Source organism: Mugil cephalus, chromosome 2 (genome assembly GCF_022458985.1).
Source record: "Mugil cephalus isolate CIBA_MC_2020 chromosome 2, CIBA_Mcephalus_1.1, whole genome shotgun sequence".
Lineage (NCBI taxonomy): Eukaryota > Metazoa > Chordata > Actinopteri > Mugiliformes > Mugilidae > Mugil > Mugil cephalus.
This window is the reverse complement of record NC_061771.1, coordinates 27,093,224-27,109,704: the sequence shown is the minus strand read 5'-3', so window position 1 is coordinate 27,109,704 and position 16,481 is coordinate 27,093,224. Positions and strand designations below refer to the sequence as shown.

At 39.7% G+C, this 16,481-nt stretch overlaps 2 protein-coding genes across 2 annotated transcripts in view; one reads left to right on the top strand and one right to left on the bottom strand.

Moving 5' to 3' along the window:
* Positions 1-270, top strand: part of LOC125003475 — a 1,957-nt gene extending 1,687 nt beyond the window's left edge. The window contains exon 5 of the mRNA XM_047577430.1: positions 166-270. Within this exon, the coding sequence (XP_047433386.1) occupies positions 166-270 (105 nt within the window). The remainder of the gene's footprint in view (positions 1-165) is intronic.
* A 6,491-nt stretch (positions 271-6,761) lies between these two features.
* On the bottom strand, positions 6,762-14,417 carry LOC125003474 (perforin-1-like). The gene is made up of 9 exons (XM_047577429.1): positions 14,148-14,417; positions 13,984-14,057; positions 13,661-13,706; positions 10,891-11,033; positions 10,662-10,800; positions 10,498-10,578; positions 7,540-8,033; positions 7,362-7,455; positions 6,762-6,971 (listed from the first exon to the last, which is right to left on the bottom strand). Exons 1-9 carry the CDS (start codon positions 14,415-14,417, stop codon positions 6,762-6,764), a joined length of 1,551 nt encoding a protein of 516 aa, XP_047433385.1.
* Positions 14,418-16,481: the final 2,064 nt, after the last annotated feature.

Here is a 16,481-nt window from a genome sequence, read left to right as displayed (position 1 = left end):
AAACCAGTGGAAGCTTAATGAGCATTTAAATGCATTTAAAACATTTATTCCTAATGTAAGACAGATGTCACAAGTCATAAATGCAGCATGCTCCGTGTTTAGTTGAATGTGGGAGATCATTTCAGTAGTTTAACGTTTAGTGTCCTTGTCTGTGTTTCAGGTCAGATGCAGAAGCCTTTCGAAGACGCCTCCTTTGCTCTCAAAGTCGGGGACATGAGCGGCCCTGTGTTTACTGACTCCGGAGTGCACATCATCCTACGCACTGGTTGAATGGAAGACGCCACATACTGTAGTTTCCTCTTACATCTTCAGGCACACACACACACAGAGATCAACACAACTAAGGCTGCAATTTATTTCAATAACACACATGCCGCCCAATAATCAGAAGCTTCCAGTGTTCCTCTAGGTGGGATAATTTAATTCCAAGCGCTATCAAACACTTAATAATTTTATTACACTGAAAATTAAAGGAGTATTCGAAATTACTCATAAGACCTCAAGCTTTTATTAACTGCTTTATAAAAACATGAGTGCCTGTGGAAGTGACCTCCCTATGGAAACCATGTCTCATGGTTTAAGAATATGTTTGTAAAAAAGAAAAAAGAAAAAGCTTGTTCCAGGTATGTGCATGTCTTCAAGAGGACCATTTACTGTATGTTTTCCTGTAAGCTTTTCCACTTCTACTGTATGTGTGCCAAAGCATTTCATCCATCCGGATAATTGTTTTGGATAATAGATTATTGAGATGCTTTCTAACCATTGCAGGTCCCTCCTGTCAGAGAAGGCACTGTTACTCTGAGTTCTCTGTACATACCTGGTGGTTTAACGTTTCTGTTGTTTGCAAAGGTTTAACAAACAGTTATTTGTTTTCATAATTCATCCACGTAGAGAAGTGCATGTATTTTTCCCCTCGGATATGTCAAGACGGCACCGCTGAAAGCTTGCAGGTTTTAACAATGAGCTCCACAGCTTTTAAAAGCATCAATGTTCATGTGAACTGTCACCGGGGCATAAATAAAATAAATCCTTTTTTTTGTAAGGCTTGTTTTGCTTTTTGTTTTCCTCAATTTTTGGAGATGTATTGAACATAGATATAGATTTGCATGTGTATGTGTAAGAGAGAGAGGGCTTGTGGGGTATGAGTTGTTGTGCTATTGGAAGATAATTGTTAAAATGTTAAGAATCTTTTGGGCTTCAGCTGAAGTTGGACTTCCTCTTTAACTCTTTTAAATTTTAAGGCATAGGGTCCGGGACCCCTACGGGGTCTGCCGAGGTACTGCAGGGGGGTTGCAGACATTTTTTTCATCTCATCTCATCTTCCATGCCGCTTAATCCTCACTAGGGTCGTGGGGATTGCTGGAGTCTATCCCAGCTGGCATCGAGTGAGAGGCGGGGTACACTTTGGACAGGTCGCCAGTCTATCGCAGGGCCAACACAGAGACAAACAACCATTCACACTCGCATTCACACCTAGGATCAATTTAGAGTCACCAATTAGCCTAACGAGCATGTCTATGTAGGTGGAAGGAAGCCCACACGGACACAGGGAGAACATGCAAACGAGTGATACTATGGACAAACCCATCGTGACGTCACCCGTTGGATTCTGAATCTTGAAAATGAAGCCCGAAGTGGGCGGAGCCTGTGGTCGCCATGTTGGATGAGCTTTACTCCGCCCACACTCGGATACTCCAAATATGAAACCCGCCCACCCAACTCGGCACTACCGGGTTAGCTCAGGCTACCGAGCTAGGCAAATCGCTATCCAAGGTGCTATTAGCCGCCTAACGCGGTGGCCTCGCTCCCGATTTGATGTGTCCCGACTAAAATATAATATATAATACATTAAATACAGTTATAATTTAGAGATTAATGTCTTTAATAACACGATGACTTCCAAAGTGTTCTCTGCCCAGATTTGAAGTCCTGCCAGTCCAGTTATAGTTATATAAGAGTTATATATTAGAGTTATATAAGACTTTCCAACTTAAACTTGCTCCCTTTCTACTAGCTATGTTTAAAGAATCCATTCAAAGAAATGGATTGAAAACTGAAGTGTGGCACATCAACTCGATTTGACATTCATCAGGTTATTAGACAAGGTTGCCCTGTATCTCCTTTTTTGTTTATATTAGTAACCCAAACAATGGCCATTCTTATTAAAAAATCACCCTTCATTGGTATAGATGCAGTTGGAAAGTTTTTCAAAATATGTCAAATGGCAGATGATTTTTCTTAAAGTCCAGAGTCAAATTTTAGAAGCTGTGGCTTGTATAAATGAAATTTCTGAAGTTTCTGGTTTAAAGATGAACTTGGACAAATATGTCTTGTTTCCGATTAAAAGTTGTAACTTGTCTAGCTATCGTGGGATTCCAATTAGAGAAAAGGGGACTTACCTGGGGGTTGTTATCTGCAAGGATAGGGAAAAGAGAAGTAAGGCTAATTTTGACCCCATTTTTGAACAAACAAAATCAAAACTGAACTCATGGTTAATGAGAGATATATCTTTATTTGGAAGGGTGTTATTATCCAAAACAGAGGGGATGTCTGTCTATGTATCACATCACTTAATGTCCCAACAACAGTTATTAAACAACTGGATAAGACAATATATGACTATATTTGGAGGAAAAAGCCCATTATCTCAAAAAAGAAACAATCAATGGTAGTAGGGGACAAGGTGGTCTGGAGGTCCTGGACTTTACTTTATTAAGTAATACATTTGAAGTTAAATGGATTATTGAATTCCCAAAGAATCCTGACAGTATATGGTATGCTTTCCCATCATATTTATTTAATTCAATTGGTGGCACTTCAGTCCTTATCCATGTTATATCTGGAATAACAAAGATATTCTTCACAAAAGAAAAACCCTGTTTTATTGCTTATGGTATGACAATGGAATTTTGCTTGTATGCCAATTATTAAATAAGGATTGTGTGTTAATGACATATTCAGAATTTATTCAGAAATTCAAAATAACAATCACACCTAAAGAATATGCTGTTATCTTCAATCTTCAATTCCTGCCGGTTTGCTTCTTTTTTTTAAGTAACTGTAACCTAGCAGAAACCAATTCATTTTGGAACTTCATTGTTTACAGTTCTGTTTTTGCACAGCCATGTTCATGTATTAAAATGAACAGTTTTATATTTTGTCACACTTTGGTGACTTTTTTATAACATAAATAATGAAATGATCCCAGAGTACACGTATGAGGACATTTGACATTTTTTGTTCGTTTCAAAAACTACTACTTCCTGTTCAAAGATGATGCTTTGTTTTTATACTTTTTAAGTACTACTAATCCCAAATTAAAGACATTAAAAATGCATACCAAATAAAAGCGCAGGTCTCAGCTTCATATATTAAGGAAAACATGTAAGGATTTCAGAGAGACTTTTATATAATAAATAATCTAGATGTGTTAGGTTTCTCTAAAGCCTCTAGTAACAAAGGTCTCAGTTTAGTGTTTTTCCTGCTGTTTAATCATATAAAGTCATTTTAATTCCTCAGTGGTATAAATCCTGCATTATTTCATATGTTTTCACTGCCCTGTGATAGACCTGTGCAGGCAACCTGCCAGGGTGTGCCCCGCCTCGTGACACCTCACCCTCCACAGAACAAGCGGTTACAGAGAATGAATGAATAAGTTATTATAATTATTGTGTGAAATAAGTGAAATAGCTGTAAATATTTTTATTGGTAACATTATGTGTTATGTGTCTCAAATAGTTCTCCTGACAATTTTATGGCCAGAAAAAAATCACCAGTGTGGTCCCAATAGAGACCCACCACCAAATTCATTGCAGTCCCAAACTCAAATGAAAAATCAAATTGGCCTCATCTCAATTTATAGGATTGAATGTGGTGGTTCGTACTGGTTAGGCTCCTCTTCATTCAGGTGACGGTCTGAGGTCTTAACCTGAACGTTGCCTCTAACGAATGAACATATTATCGTTTGAGTTCCGTGAACCAGGTTCCTCACACATGATCCGAGAAGGCGGCTTCCACAGTAATCTGATCCCAGACTTCGAGCCTTAGAGTCACCTTCACAAGAAAAAAATATGAATAAAAGTTAAATGGAAAAAAAAGAAAAAAAAAGAAAAAACCTCTTCATGAAAGTACACAAGCACAAGATATTTTAAGTATAAAAGTAGGTTATGTTTATTTCTTTATCATGTTCTTCCATACTGAGAGGTAAAGAAGTCCCAGTGTTTGAAGTTAATACATTTTATGGTTATGTCTACAACTCATTTTAGTCAGTGAAGTGTGGGTCTTTTACTGTTGTTCTTGCTCAGTTTTGTTCTTCTTGCAATTTTATGCACCACTAGGATAATTTCTTTTTGATGACATAGCTGGTTGCCATTAATCCATTGATATCCTCATTAACGGAAATGATGGGAAGTTATCGATCATTCCCATCGTGCCTGTTGGCGGCCTGCACGTCACTCACTTAATTATGCTACAAACACTCCAGTCAGACATAGCATAGTGGTAGGAGAAAACAGAGAGTAAGATCTAAACCGAATATCTTGGTAATTTGGTTGGGGAAAAAATGTTAAATGTTAAAATTAAATTGGGTTATCTGTTTGGTCCACAGTTTCTCAGTCTCAAATCAGGTGAGAGAGAGATGGAGAGGAGGTGTACATCAGCTGAGGATGTGAATCCTTAGATCTGCTTCCATCTCAAATCCATAAAGCTTCAAAAAACGCATGAAATCTGGGGAGGTGAGCTGTGAAAATAATGTTTCACTGTAAACCTTTCGTTTTTTTGGAAAGCTTAATTGACAGCCTTTGTTATTGTTCCTGTCAAGGTTCTATGTCTGTCTTTTATTTTGTGATCGTGTTTTGAAGTTTCCTGTTTTATTTTGTCAAGTTTCCTAGTTTCCTGTCCATCGTGTTTCCTTGTGTTTTTGTCATGTCTGTCTGTGTCATGTTGTGTATCCTGTTTTATTTTGTTAAGTTACAGATTTCCTGTCTTGTGCCTTTTGTCTCTTGATTGTTAATTTGTCTCACCTGCGTTGATTGTTCTCATGCGTCTCACCTGTGTCTTGTCAGCCCTGAGCCCACTTGTGTATATATAGCCCTACCTTTGCCTTGGTTCCTTGTCGCTTCGCTAATGTCTCCATGCCATGTTTGATGTCTCTGTGCCAGGTTCCATGTTTTTCATGGCATGTCCAGGATTCTTTTTTCTATTTTCCTGCCTTGCTTGCAGTGCCTTTTGTTTGTCGATTATTAAATACCCCTTTTTCGTTGGACTTCCCTGTCTCGCCATTAGTTCTGCAGCTGGATCCTCACCTCAACACCCATCCTACTTGACAGTTCCAAGGAGCTGATCCATTGGCGCAGTGATTATACTGAAGACTATTTATGCAGACAAAGTAAAAATAGACACCAAGTCTATCTTGTTTTAGCCGTGCAACAACTGCATTAATTTTATCTATAATCGTCACAGTGCTGGTGAACCTGCATTATCATTTATGCAGTTCCATCACAAACCACCACACGTTGCTATATTGTTGACTCAGTCCAAACTGTTAGTCTCTTTTCAGCTGTTACTTGTTCTATCTTGTATCTTTTGCCTTGAAATGTATTAACTGATTTTCTGCCACTGATAAAGCCTGATCCCTTCCTCCAGCACCAGTCCCATCAAGTCACCCGCTCTTCTCACCTGTTCCCCACCCTGGTTTCCATTATTCACCCTTTGGATCCCCAACCTAACCCGTTACACTCACAGGTTATTGTTGTTGATTTAATGTTATATTTTGCAGTTTTTTTAAAAATACACATTTACATGTAAGGGATAGGTAATGTTATGTGGGAAACAATTGAGCTACATGTCACAGTGGACATAGTGTTATTATAAGGAGAAACTGGTTATTGGTTCATGTAATAACATGACACATACATAACATCCCACAACTAGTGGGAGTCTGCTGACCTGTGTGTGCTCAATATTCTCTGTGTGTGGAAATTGTAACCGTGCGATCATGTAGAGTCAGAAATATGCCATCCTATAAATAAGATAAAGAGCAAAAGGGTTTAAGTTTGTTTAAATAAACAACAATGTATAGATCTGTTATACTGGAAAGGTAACCTCAAATCACTTCTGTCGTGACCTGATGCTATGAAGAAAATACAATTAATTTGACCTACAAGGGGAGCAGGTGATGCCATTGGGGGACAGGACAAGTGTTTAATAGAAAAAGAAAGAACATTTATATTCAAAATCTGCACAAATTCATATCTCAGGGGCAAAGATGAAGACAGAGACAGAAGCCAACAGCTCATGTGTTGATAATGTGCTGAGACATGATGGCTCTGTTGTAGAGGTTAGTAGACTGAACTAATTCCACTGTATACGTGGATCAGGCCTAACATTATGACCACCTTACTAATATTGTGTAGGTCTCCCTTATGTGCTACATGTCTAAGTAACACATATACAAATGACAGGCATGCTATTTGGTCTCATCCTCAGGCTGATGTTGGTCAGCCCCACTGAAAACAAGGAAGTACAATCTGTTGTTTGAAGTGAAGCTGGTTTACAATCTTTATTTTCATGAGATAGAATTTAATACAACAATGATTTGACATTATCTCCACAAAATATACGACTGAAACGTCTAAAAACAAATGCTGAAGATATAACTGAAAACTGCATGAGGCATGACTAAGTTCATCAGTCATGTGACCTGTTGCAGTATCACACAGTATTAAAGGAAAACATGCAGGCTGAATAAAAAAGATGTATTACTATGGAGATGGTTTATAGCGCTCACATTTGTCCCCAGTCAGATGACGGTCACAGGTGAGCGTGTACTTGACCTCATAGCCAGAGTTACTGTCAGAGCAGGTCCTTGTATGTGTCCCACTTTTCACGACTGTGTAACAGTTTAACAGGAGGTCATCATAGTAAATATCCTCGTCCCAGACCTCGACCACCAACTTTTCGTTTGTGTCCACCTTCAAGAGAAATGTTTAAAGTCAGATTGGTTGTAATAATGTTATCTAACAGATTGAGTTTAATTGGAAATTTTAGATGCAGCAAATGCAGCATAAAGAACAGTGGAGCTGGGTTGATGTGTCCAGATAATGTCCAACATTTCAAATGTAAACATTGCAATTTATATAAAACAATCGTAATGGAATAACTCCTCATTCTAATTATAGTTATTTAGAATTTTTAGTCATCTCTCTTTCAAAGCAGTAAAAAGGTCAATTACCCCTCTCAAATATGGACCTGGACAGTTCCACTGTATTTCACAGGAATTATTTTTCTCTGTGAACACAATCGGATTGCACTGTAATGCTTGAATCTAACTAGAATACATTCAGAGGAACAAAGTTACTGACCGTGCCCAGATCATAATAAGAGTTCCACCGGGGGGAGTTTGACTCGATCATAGGAGTCGTGCGCCTGATGGAACCATACTCGATCTTAGCATAGCTGTAGGTAGGAGAAAACAAAGTGACAGATGAAGTAACACGGCTGATATACCATCCTCAGATTTTAATCCCTGAGCTAACTCACCTGTCAGTCGGGCCAATATCATCTCCTGCCAGACCCCAGGCTCGGATCATGGTGACCTTCAGGGTCCCCTTGCGGGTTGCCAAGGGACAGCAGTTGAAAGACAAGTTAGGACTGTACCCACCACAAGTTGGTTCTCTGTGTGAGTCTCTCACTGCGTTGTCCTTTAAATACTGCTCAATAGCAGTCTTCATTCCTGCTCTCTGGCTCTCATTTGATACCAGCTCATATAATGGCCGAAGGGAGTATGAAACGACACCTGGGTGATCTTTCAGGGTACTCATCCAGTTGTTGAAGCCGCTAGAGTCTTCGTTGATGAGAGAAAACTCCCCCGACCAACCAGAGCCACCTTCCACCTCAGTGTAGTGTTGGTGGAGACCACCACTGAACTGGCCTGATGCACCCTGGTTCTGCACGACTGGCCTGCAAGACCCAAGGTTGGAACTTGCCATCTTCCCCAAACCCACAGAGAAACCCTGTGATAAACAGGAGTGAACCTGGAAGACAGGAGGAAAAAGAAAATGCTTCTTATAGTCACTGGTTGCATTTACTGTACATGGTAGCTGTATGATGAGCATGTGCCCATGTCAGGCCAACTGTGGTACTAATTTTTCATGCATAAAAACTGGCTGATGGCATTTCACCCATTGGCTTGTCACCCTGGCACTGCCTACACTTTGGGTCTGATCTAGTCTGGTAGATATAGGCCTCTATGGTCTTGTACTTAGGGCCTGTTCTTGTGCTGCCATGATTAGGGCCTCTGTGCTGTCTGTCAGTCCAGCATTTTCCACCCATTGGTAGGTTTTCTCAATATCAGCCACTTCTTCAGTTTGTGGTGGTACATGCCATGTAGCTTGTCCCTCCTGGTTGTCTGATAATCTTCCTCTGTACGCGCAGCGGGTTTCTATTGTCTGAGACATTCTCTTAGGAGTTCATCATTTGGGGCCATTTTCTTGATGTACTCTTGGATTTTTGGTGTTTTCATGTTTGTGGAGAGTGTGGAAAAGGCGAATGCGGTGGTGGAGAGCAGTGTGATTATTAACCACACGTTTGTTTCTGCATCTTTCTCTGCCATCTAGAAGAGTCATATTATCCAATGTGCCGCCTTTTATCAGTGACGAGACAAACAGACAAACAGGTGAGCAAAAAGGGTCCTGGAATCGAGGGCCGAAAGCAAGTAGAGAATACAGGACAGGAGAAAGAGGCAGTTGAGCTAGAAAAGCAGTCTGGATCTGAGAGGCGGATAGATAAGCAAGCAGAGGAAGGAGGAAAAGAGAAAGAGGCAGGTGAGCAGAAACACAGGGCTGGAGTGGAGGGGCAGACATGTGGACAGGTACATGGGGAAACTGATCCAAAGATGGATGTAGAGACAGGGTCTACTTTAAATCCACCCGATCGAGCCACAGGTGGAAGAGGGCTCAGCATTGAAACTGCAGGAGAGGAAATAGGGGGGGAGGGTTTTTCCTTTAGCACTCCTCAGTTTAAAAGGAAAACTAGGAACAGTGGAAACAATTCACAAGAACAGAGAAAAGTAGTAAAGAAAACGAAAGCAAAAATAGTGAATAAACAAAAAGAATCACAGCCAGGGTCAGAGGTTAGAACTGATGATGATTACAGTGTAGAAAAAATCCAAACATTCATTCAAAAGACCAAAAACATTTGGGGTGTTAAAGTGGAGAATTATTTTCCAGATAAAAAAGTCATCTGCGATTCAGCCAGAGAATTGATAAGGCACAAAGGAAGCAGGAATTTTACTAATCAGGAAGTTCTCTTTAATTTCACTGAGTTACGTTGGCAGTAAACATGCTCTAGCGCCACCAACGGGTCAAAGTTGTAGGTACGTTTGTGCACGTAACTTTTTGAAACGTATGCCCGATCTTTAAAAACAAGGTTTTTGATGTGAGCTCATATCTGAGCAAAGTTGTGACACATTGATATCAAATATGGCAGTATCGGTCCAGACCTGGTCCCAAGTGGACACAATGAATTTGGTGTCATTTGGCCTCTAGAGGGTGCTGTCTTTAGCAAAAAATTGTTTTTGCTCATATCTCTTGATGACTTTATATTTGAAATGATTTTGTGACATCCACAGATAGTGTGGGGTGCCCCATTTATAGTTCATGACAACTTTTAATGTTAGCCAATCGCCACCAGCCAAACAGGAAGTTTGCTCATATTTCAGTGACACTTTTACTTATGAAGACCAATTTCGGTCATACGAAGTCGGACACCTCATGACTCTGTCTGAAGTTGGCAAAACAAATTTGGTGCCATTCAGCCACTAGAGGGCGCTGTAATTAGAAAAATTGCGTTTTTGCTCTTTTCTCTTGACGTGTGTGGATTTAAAACTGGATTTTCATGTCTGCTGATACTGTGTAATGTCCCCTTTCAGGATCTTGCAAAACATGTCACATCATCATAAGAATTCAACCACCATCTTTGATTTTGTCAAAAGCAAAACAAACTTTTCAGCAGAAGTCTTCAGACCGATCCACACAAATGCTAGTAGACGATTTTTCAGTTTTGATTTTGTTTGCCCTATCTATCTATCTATCTATCTATCTATCTATCTATCTATCTATCTATCTATCTATCTATCTATCTATCTATCTATCTATCTATCTATCTATCTATCTATCTATCTATCTATCTATCTATCTATCTATCTATCTATCTATCTAAACCCAGTTTAATTTGTGAGAGAAATGCAGACAAGATTTTAAATCAAATTAAAAGATCATTTGCAAACTTGAAATTTGTAGCTTTGCATCAAAATTAAATTTACTTTATAATTAAACTAAAACATAAAACAGTTTTACATTATAGGGTTTATCATGTAATAGCTAAATGATCCTCACTGTTTGATGAGGTGCACAACTCCAATATTTTCTTTACCTTTCACTGAGTCACAACACGTGTGTCTGCATGAACATAAGGACTCTGTGTGCAGTCTTCATGTACCTGATCTGAGTTGAATCCGTTCAATCTGGACAGACATGTTCGTGAAGCCGTCACTCGCCTGACTCGACCCCCAAGGTAAACCTGAGACAAGGTACATTGTTGTCGAAAAAAAAGTACATTACTGGTGAAATAAAGACATGAATGTGGTGTGTGAGAACATTAACCTGACGTATGTAGTGTGTGCCGTAGATCACTAAGAGCTGGTTGTACTGAGCCTTGGTATTAGAGTTGTAGGAACTTGGCAAATCGGCCAAATCCTTACTGAACTCTGAACTGAGGGGAGGTTTGCTTGACACCCGATACCTGGACACAAAGAGACTGTCATAGCTATGCAAAACAATCTTTCATGACATATTAAACATATGTTGTGAAGCAGTATGACTTGCAACCTACCTATAGTGACTGCAGGAGAGTCTCTGTGTGCTGAAGCTGTAGCGATCCTCACTGCTTCTTCGTTTGGCAAAGTTGTAAACAGTGGAGTGTTTTCCTTCCACCGCCCCACCAGAGTGCAAAGATGGATCTAAATTCAGGGCAGTCTGATAAAAATGAGCAAAAATATAAAAGTTCATGAGCTGCTTAATTGTCTCCAGTAACAGGTAATTAAATCCATACATGTTTGAAACTATTTACTTGTAAATGAAAGACTTTTAAACACAATAAGTTCAATTGAAATTCATCTAATTTATTTAGGTAGTAAGTAGGCGTTGGACCGACTTGTCGACTTTACTACTGCGCCATAATGCATCAAGGTGACAAATGAGGAGCAAACTAGCAGTGGTTCATCAAGTGGGTGACAGATGACATCACATATAAAAACACAGTAGAAACAACAACAACAACAATGTTCATTTATAATACGCGGCTCTACTCACCAAATAAATTCAAAAACACAGCAACAATGTCAATGAATAGAACAGAACTTAAATTTAAACAATTTCCTTGAAGGATTAATAAAGTATTCTGATTCTTAACATAGACACATGAGCTTATCAATGCTGCACTGCAGCTGTTTAGCCGATATAAATCGGCATCATCAGAAGCATTTAATAGTACTTAACAGTGTGTTGTAAGATAATATAATGTAGCCAGGATAAAAACAACAACAACCAAATGCGCTTCATCTCCAAAGTCTTTTTGCTATATAGCAGCTAAAGGTCTGATAACTGAATGAAATTCACCAGAAACTTGTTGATGTGCAGCCTCCTTCTCTCTTTTACCAGAGGACGCGTGGTGGTCAAGTTGTGAACTGACTGCCGTCCAGAGGAATTGGAGCGGTCATGTTTGTGGGTGTCTTTTAGGATAAGTGTGTATTGCAGATATACTTTTGTTGTATTTCTGACATATCATGGTAGAATGACAACAGAACACATTTGATGAGCCACTATAGTTTGCCCTCTCGTTGAGATGTTGTTATTGTCACGTGAGCGATTTAGTGCTTAAAGCGTCATAACACAGCAGTAAAATCAACTAGTCGGTGCGACCTCCAGTGTCTGGAAATTAACTTCAGATGAAACCCATTCTACTGTGACACGGAAAACATGTACAAATATACCACTGCAATGTACACTCATCTCATCTCACGGGGGTTGCTGGAGCCTATCCCAGCTGTCATCAGGTGAGAGGCAGGGTATACCCTGGACAGGTCGCCAGCCTATCGCAGGGCTAACACAGAGACAAACAACTGCCCTAACGAGCATGTCTTTGGAGGTGGGAGGAAACCGAAGTACCCACAGAAAACCCACGCAGACACATGGAGAACATGCAAACTCCACCCAGAAAGGCCCGAGCTGGACGCGGACCTTCTCACTGAGAGGCATCAGTGCTAACCCATATAAACTCTCCAAAAAAACTCTAAAAAGGTATTAGCTGACACAGAGCAACGATCCAAATCCTCTCAACGACAATAAACGTCAATAGGAACTTCACCAAATGCCTGCAGTAACAGAGATGGGAGACTGCACATCCACGATTTGCTCATGAATTTCAGTGTCAGAGTTATTCGAACTTTAGCTGCTGTGAGAGATGGAAGTTGTGGAAGTGTCAACCTGATGGTTTTTATGGTGTGTCAGCAAACCTGCAGAAAAGCCTCCTTCCTTTGTGTTAGGTGCTGCAACATGTATTCAGATCAAGAAAATACATTTCGTTGTTGCATTAGTTTCTACTCATTGATGATATATACTATGGGTAAACCCATTATGACATCAACCATCTGAACCTCGAAAATGAAGCCTGAAGTGGGCGGAGCCCACGGTCGCCGTGTTGGATGATCTTTACTCCACCCACACGCGGATATTCCAAACATGGACCTTTGGGGGTCATGTCCGACGTTGAAACCCGCCCAGTCAACTCTCTGCTACCTGTTAGCTCAGGCTACCGCCGGTCACTCCAGGCAGGAATACCCTGTGTAGCCCTACCCTGTGTAGAATTTTAAACCTTAATTCAGCCCCAGTTGTCATGAATCGTGGTATAAACTATTGAGACCAGGCTGCAGACATGTTTAATACTGCTGTAAACTTTGGCTTTTTCACATTAGGGTCTATGGGCATTTGCTCCCTTTTGAGGCCAGCCTCAAGTGGCCACTCGATGAACTGCAGTTTTTGTACTTCAACATGGGCTTCATCGCTCAGATCTGGAGGTTGCGCTTGTTTCTACAATCTCAATCTCATCGGCAACTAGTTGACATCAGCTAGACTTTCACCACACTGACCTAAAAAAATCAGGGTCATCCAGGTCATGGTAATCCAAAAAGCACCATTCATAGGGTAAGTAACCTAGGTACACAGTCCCTCCTCATTACGACTGGTAAGTACCCACGATTATGGAATTAGTGACCCCAGTTTCTGGTCAAGCAAGTTTCTGGTGGGTGTGTTACCCACAGAGGTTTCCTATAAAAACTAGTCTACTAGTCTATGAAAACTACTTCCCACTAGTCTCTCAGAACTGAAGAAGCTACTCAGATGAGTGGCGAAACGTCTTCAAGGAAATTCTACAAGTCCAGTTGCCCTTATTCAACACCTTTTGGATTAGTAGTGAGGTGCTTTAAAATCTACAGATATCACTTTTGATCAGAACTTGCAGTCTTTGGTTTGTGGCAATGTGCAAGACTCAGACCTGTCTATGAGTTATAATAATATTTCACCAGTAGCTGTGAGCTGTATCCTACCTTCCAGTCAGGAACGTCCTCGGACATGTAAGTGCCAACCAGTGAGCTGTGGATCAATTTAAAGATAAAAATGGACATGAATCAAAATGCTCAATTTTAGACAGCTAAGTGTGCTCATATAAACTCGATCACGTACCTCAAATTAATCATGAGACACAAAGTTGATTATCGTGATAATTAAATGATGAGGCTGAGTTGAGTTGAGCAAATATTTACATAAATCTCAGATTTTATGTTTTTATGGTAAAACATTCATTGAGTGTAAGTCTGTGCCTTTGTATACTTCATGTCTGTAGCAATTACAATAGTGTCTAATACCATACCTAATAGAGATGTGTCCGCTGTTTTTGATTTCAAAACTGCTGTCTGTACGCCAGTCGACTGCAGAGACTGGCAGCTGAAAACAAAGCAGAGGACACCATCATTAGTATGTACACATAACGTGTGTAAAACTATTTAACTCTGTAACCGTTTGTTCATTGATTACTTTGTACAGCTGGTTGCCAAGAAGAGGGCTGGAGCAGAGAGTGCAGGTGTCATCAGGGGTGAGATAGGTCATCACATCCACCACGTATGACCCTTTTCGCCGCAAGGTGACCATATCAAATCCCTCCCCCACCAGGTTGTAGCCTGGCACGAAGGGAGCAGAGTCACACTGACTGCGATTCCCAACCTGACAGGAGAGAACAGGGGAGTGGTACGACAGAAAGAGGAAGAGACTCAGGTAGAGAGAGTTGGGGGCTGATGAGGAGAGCATGGCTGGAGTCAAAGAGACTGAAATGTTTCAGACAGACAGAGACAGAGTAAATCAGTGTCAGAAATGTCAAAATGAAATGGACAATAAACGGCATTAAAGCTTGATTTGAATTTTATTTGAGAGTTGAGGAGAACTGCCATTCTTTCAATTTGAATCTTTGCCATAGACTGCAAATAAAGAGACCTTCGTGTACACCGAGAGAAATGTCAGCTCCCAGTTTGACAGCAATGGATCTGTAACATACAAGGTTGCCTTATATAGATTTATAACATTAAACACTTGTAAATATAGCAGATGCGTTGCAGTGAACTTAGTATGAAACCAAAAATACAAATGAGCAGAGGAAATGACAAGTCAATAGGTTTATATTCTGACCATGTTGAGTTTGATCATCATTTAGTCTCTAAATGTCAGAAACTGACATAGCTCTTCTAATTCCTTTGATGTGTTTTTCCAGTATCATTATCAGTCCTCACATCGCCACATTAAATCTAAGGAATCCATTGACCACCACACACAGTTAAATAAATAATAATATTTATATAAAATAAGTTAAAACATATACATAGACATATAAGATGTCATGTGTGTGTGTATATATATATATATACATATACATATATATTAAATGTTAAAATTAAATTGTATTACCTGTTTCAAATCAAGTGCAAGTGTCAAGAGAGATGGAGAAGAGGTGTGCATCAGCTGAGGACGTGACACTGAATCCTCAGATCTGCTTCTGTCTCGAATCCTTAAAGCTTCAGAAAACAACTGCAAAAAAAAAACAAAAAAAAAAAAAAAACACATGAAATCTGGGGAGGTGAGCTGTGAAAATATGCTTCACTCTAAACCTTTCAGTTTTGGTTGGCAAGCTTAATTGACAGCCTTTGTAATTGTTCCAAGGAGCTGTTGATCCATTGATTATACTGAAGAATATTTATGCAGACGAGTGTAGACATGTAATTCAGACACATAATTACTCAAACTCAACCAGCCAAAGCACATGCCTTATCTGGAGGATTATGGTTTGTATTACCAAATTTTGCTTTTAAAGTAAAAATAGACACCAAGTCTATCTTGTTTTAGCCGTCCAACAACTGCATTAATTTTATCTATAATCGTCATAGTGCTGGTGAACCTGCATTATCATTAATGCAGTTCACCACAGACCACCACACTTTGCTATATTGTTGACTCAGATCACTGTTAATTGTAATTGTATGTGTTATGTAACAACATGACACATACATAACATCCCATCACTAAAGGCAGTCTGCTGACCTGTGTATGCACGATTTTCTCTGTGAGTGGAAATTGTAACAGTGCAATCATGTAGAGTCAGAAATATGCCATTGTGTAAATAAGATAAAGAGCAAAAGGGTTTAAGTTTGTTTAAATAAACAACAATGTATAGATCTGTTATAAAGGAAAGGTAACCTCAAATCACTTTTGTTGTGACCTGATGCTATGAAGAAAATACAATTAATTTGACCTACAAGGGGAGCAGGTGATGCCATTGGGGGACAGGACAAGTGTTTAATAGAAAAAGAAAGAACACTTATATTCAAAATCTGCACAAATTCATATCTCAGTGAAAAGATGAAGACACATATAGAAGCCAACAGCTCATGTGTTGATGCTTCTTGAGCTGTGATAAGTGCTGAGACATGATGGCTCTGTTGTAGAGGTTAGTAGACTGAACTAATTCTACTGTATACGCAGATCAGGCCTAACATTATGACCACCTTCCTAATATTGTGTAGGTCTCCCTTATGTGCTACATGTCTAAGTAACATCCACAAGAATACCAGGTCCAAACGTTTCCCAGCAGAACAGTGAATTGTCACAAGATGGTCAATTCATCAGACAGTGGTCATAATGTTGCGGTTGATCTGTACTCAGTGTTCATGATACTTACTATGAGACTTGAAGGTCCGTCACTCTTGCCTCCACAAAATTATTTCCCTTCCGGGTGAAACACTTGACCCATTAAGAATATGTTCCCATTTATAGTTGTAAGAATATTGTCACCTTGTAAGAATATCTTCAAACACATATGTATTA

What these genes read in the sequence shown, in the direction of transcription:
- LOC125003474 (XM_047577429.1), bottom strand. Translation starts at nt 14,417, where the DNA reads ATGCTCTCCTCATCAGCCCCCAACTCTCTCTACCTGAGTCTCTTCCTC. An exon ending in AGCGGACACATCTCTATTAG is followed by an intron (nt 13,707 to 13,983) that starts GTATGGTATTAG and finishes ATTGATCCACAG; the next exon opens with CTCACTGGTTGGCACTTACA. An exon ending in GCACACACTACATACGTCAG is followed by an intron (nt 10,579 to 10,661) that starts GTTAATGTTCTC and finishes ACCTTGTCTCAG; the next exon opens with GTTTACCTTGGGGGTCGAGT.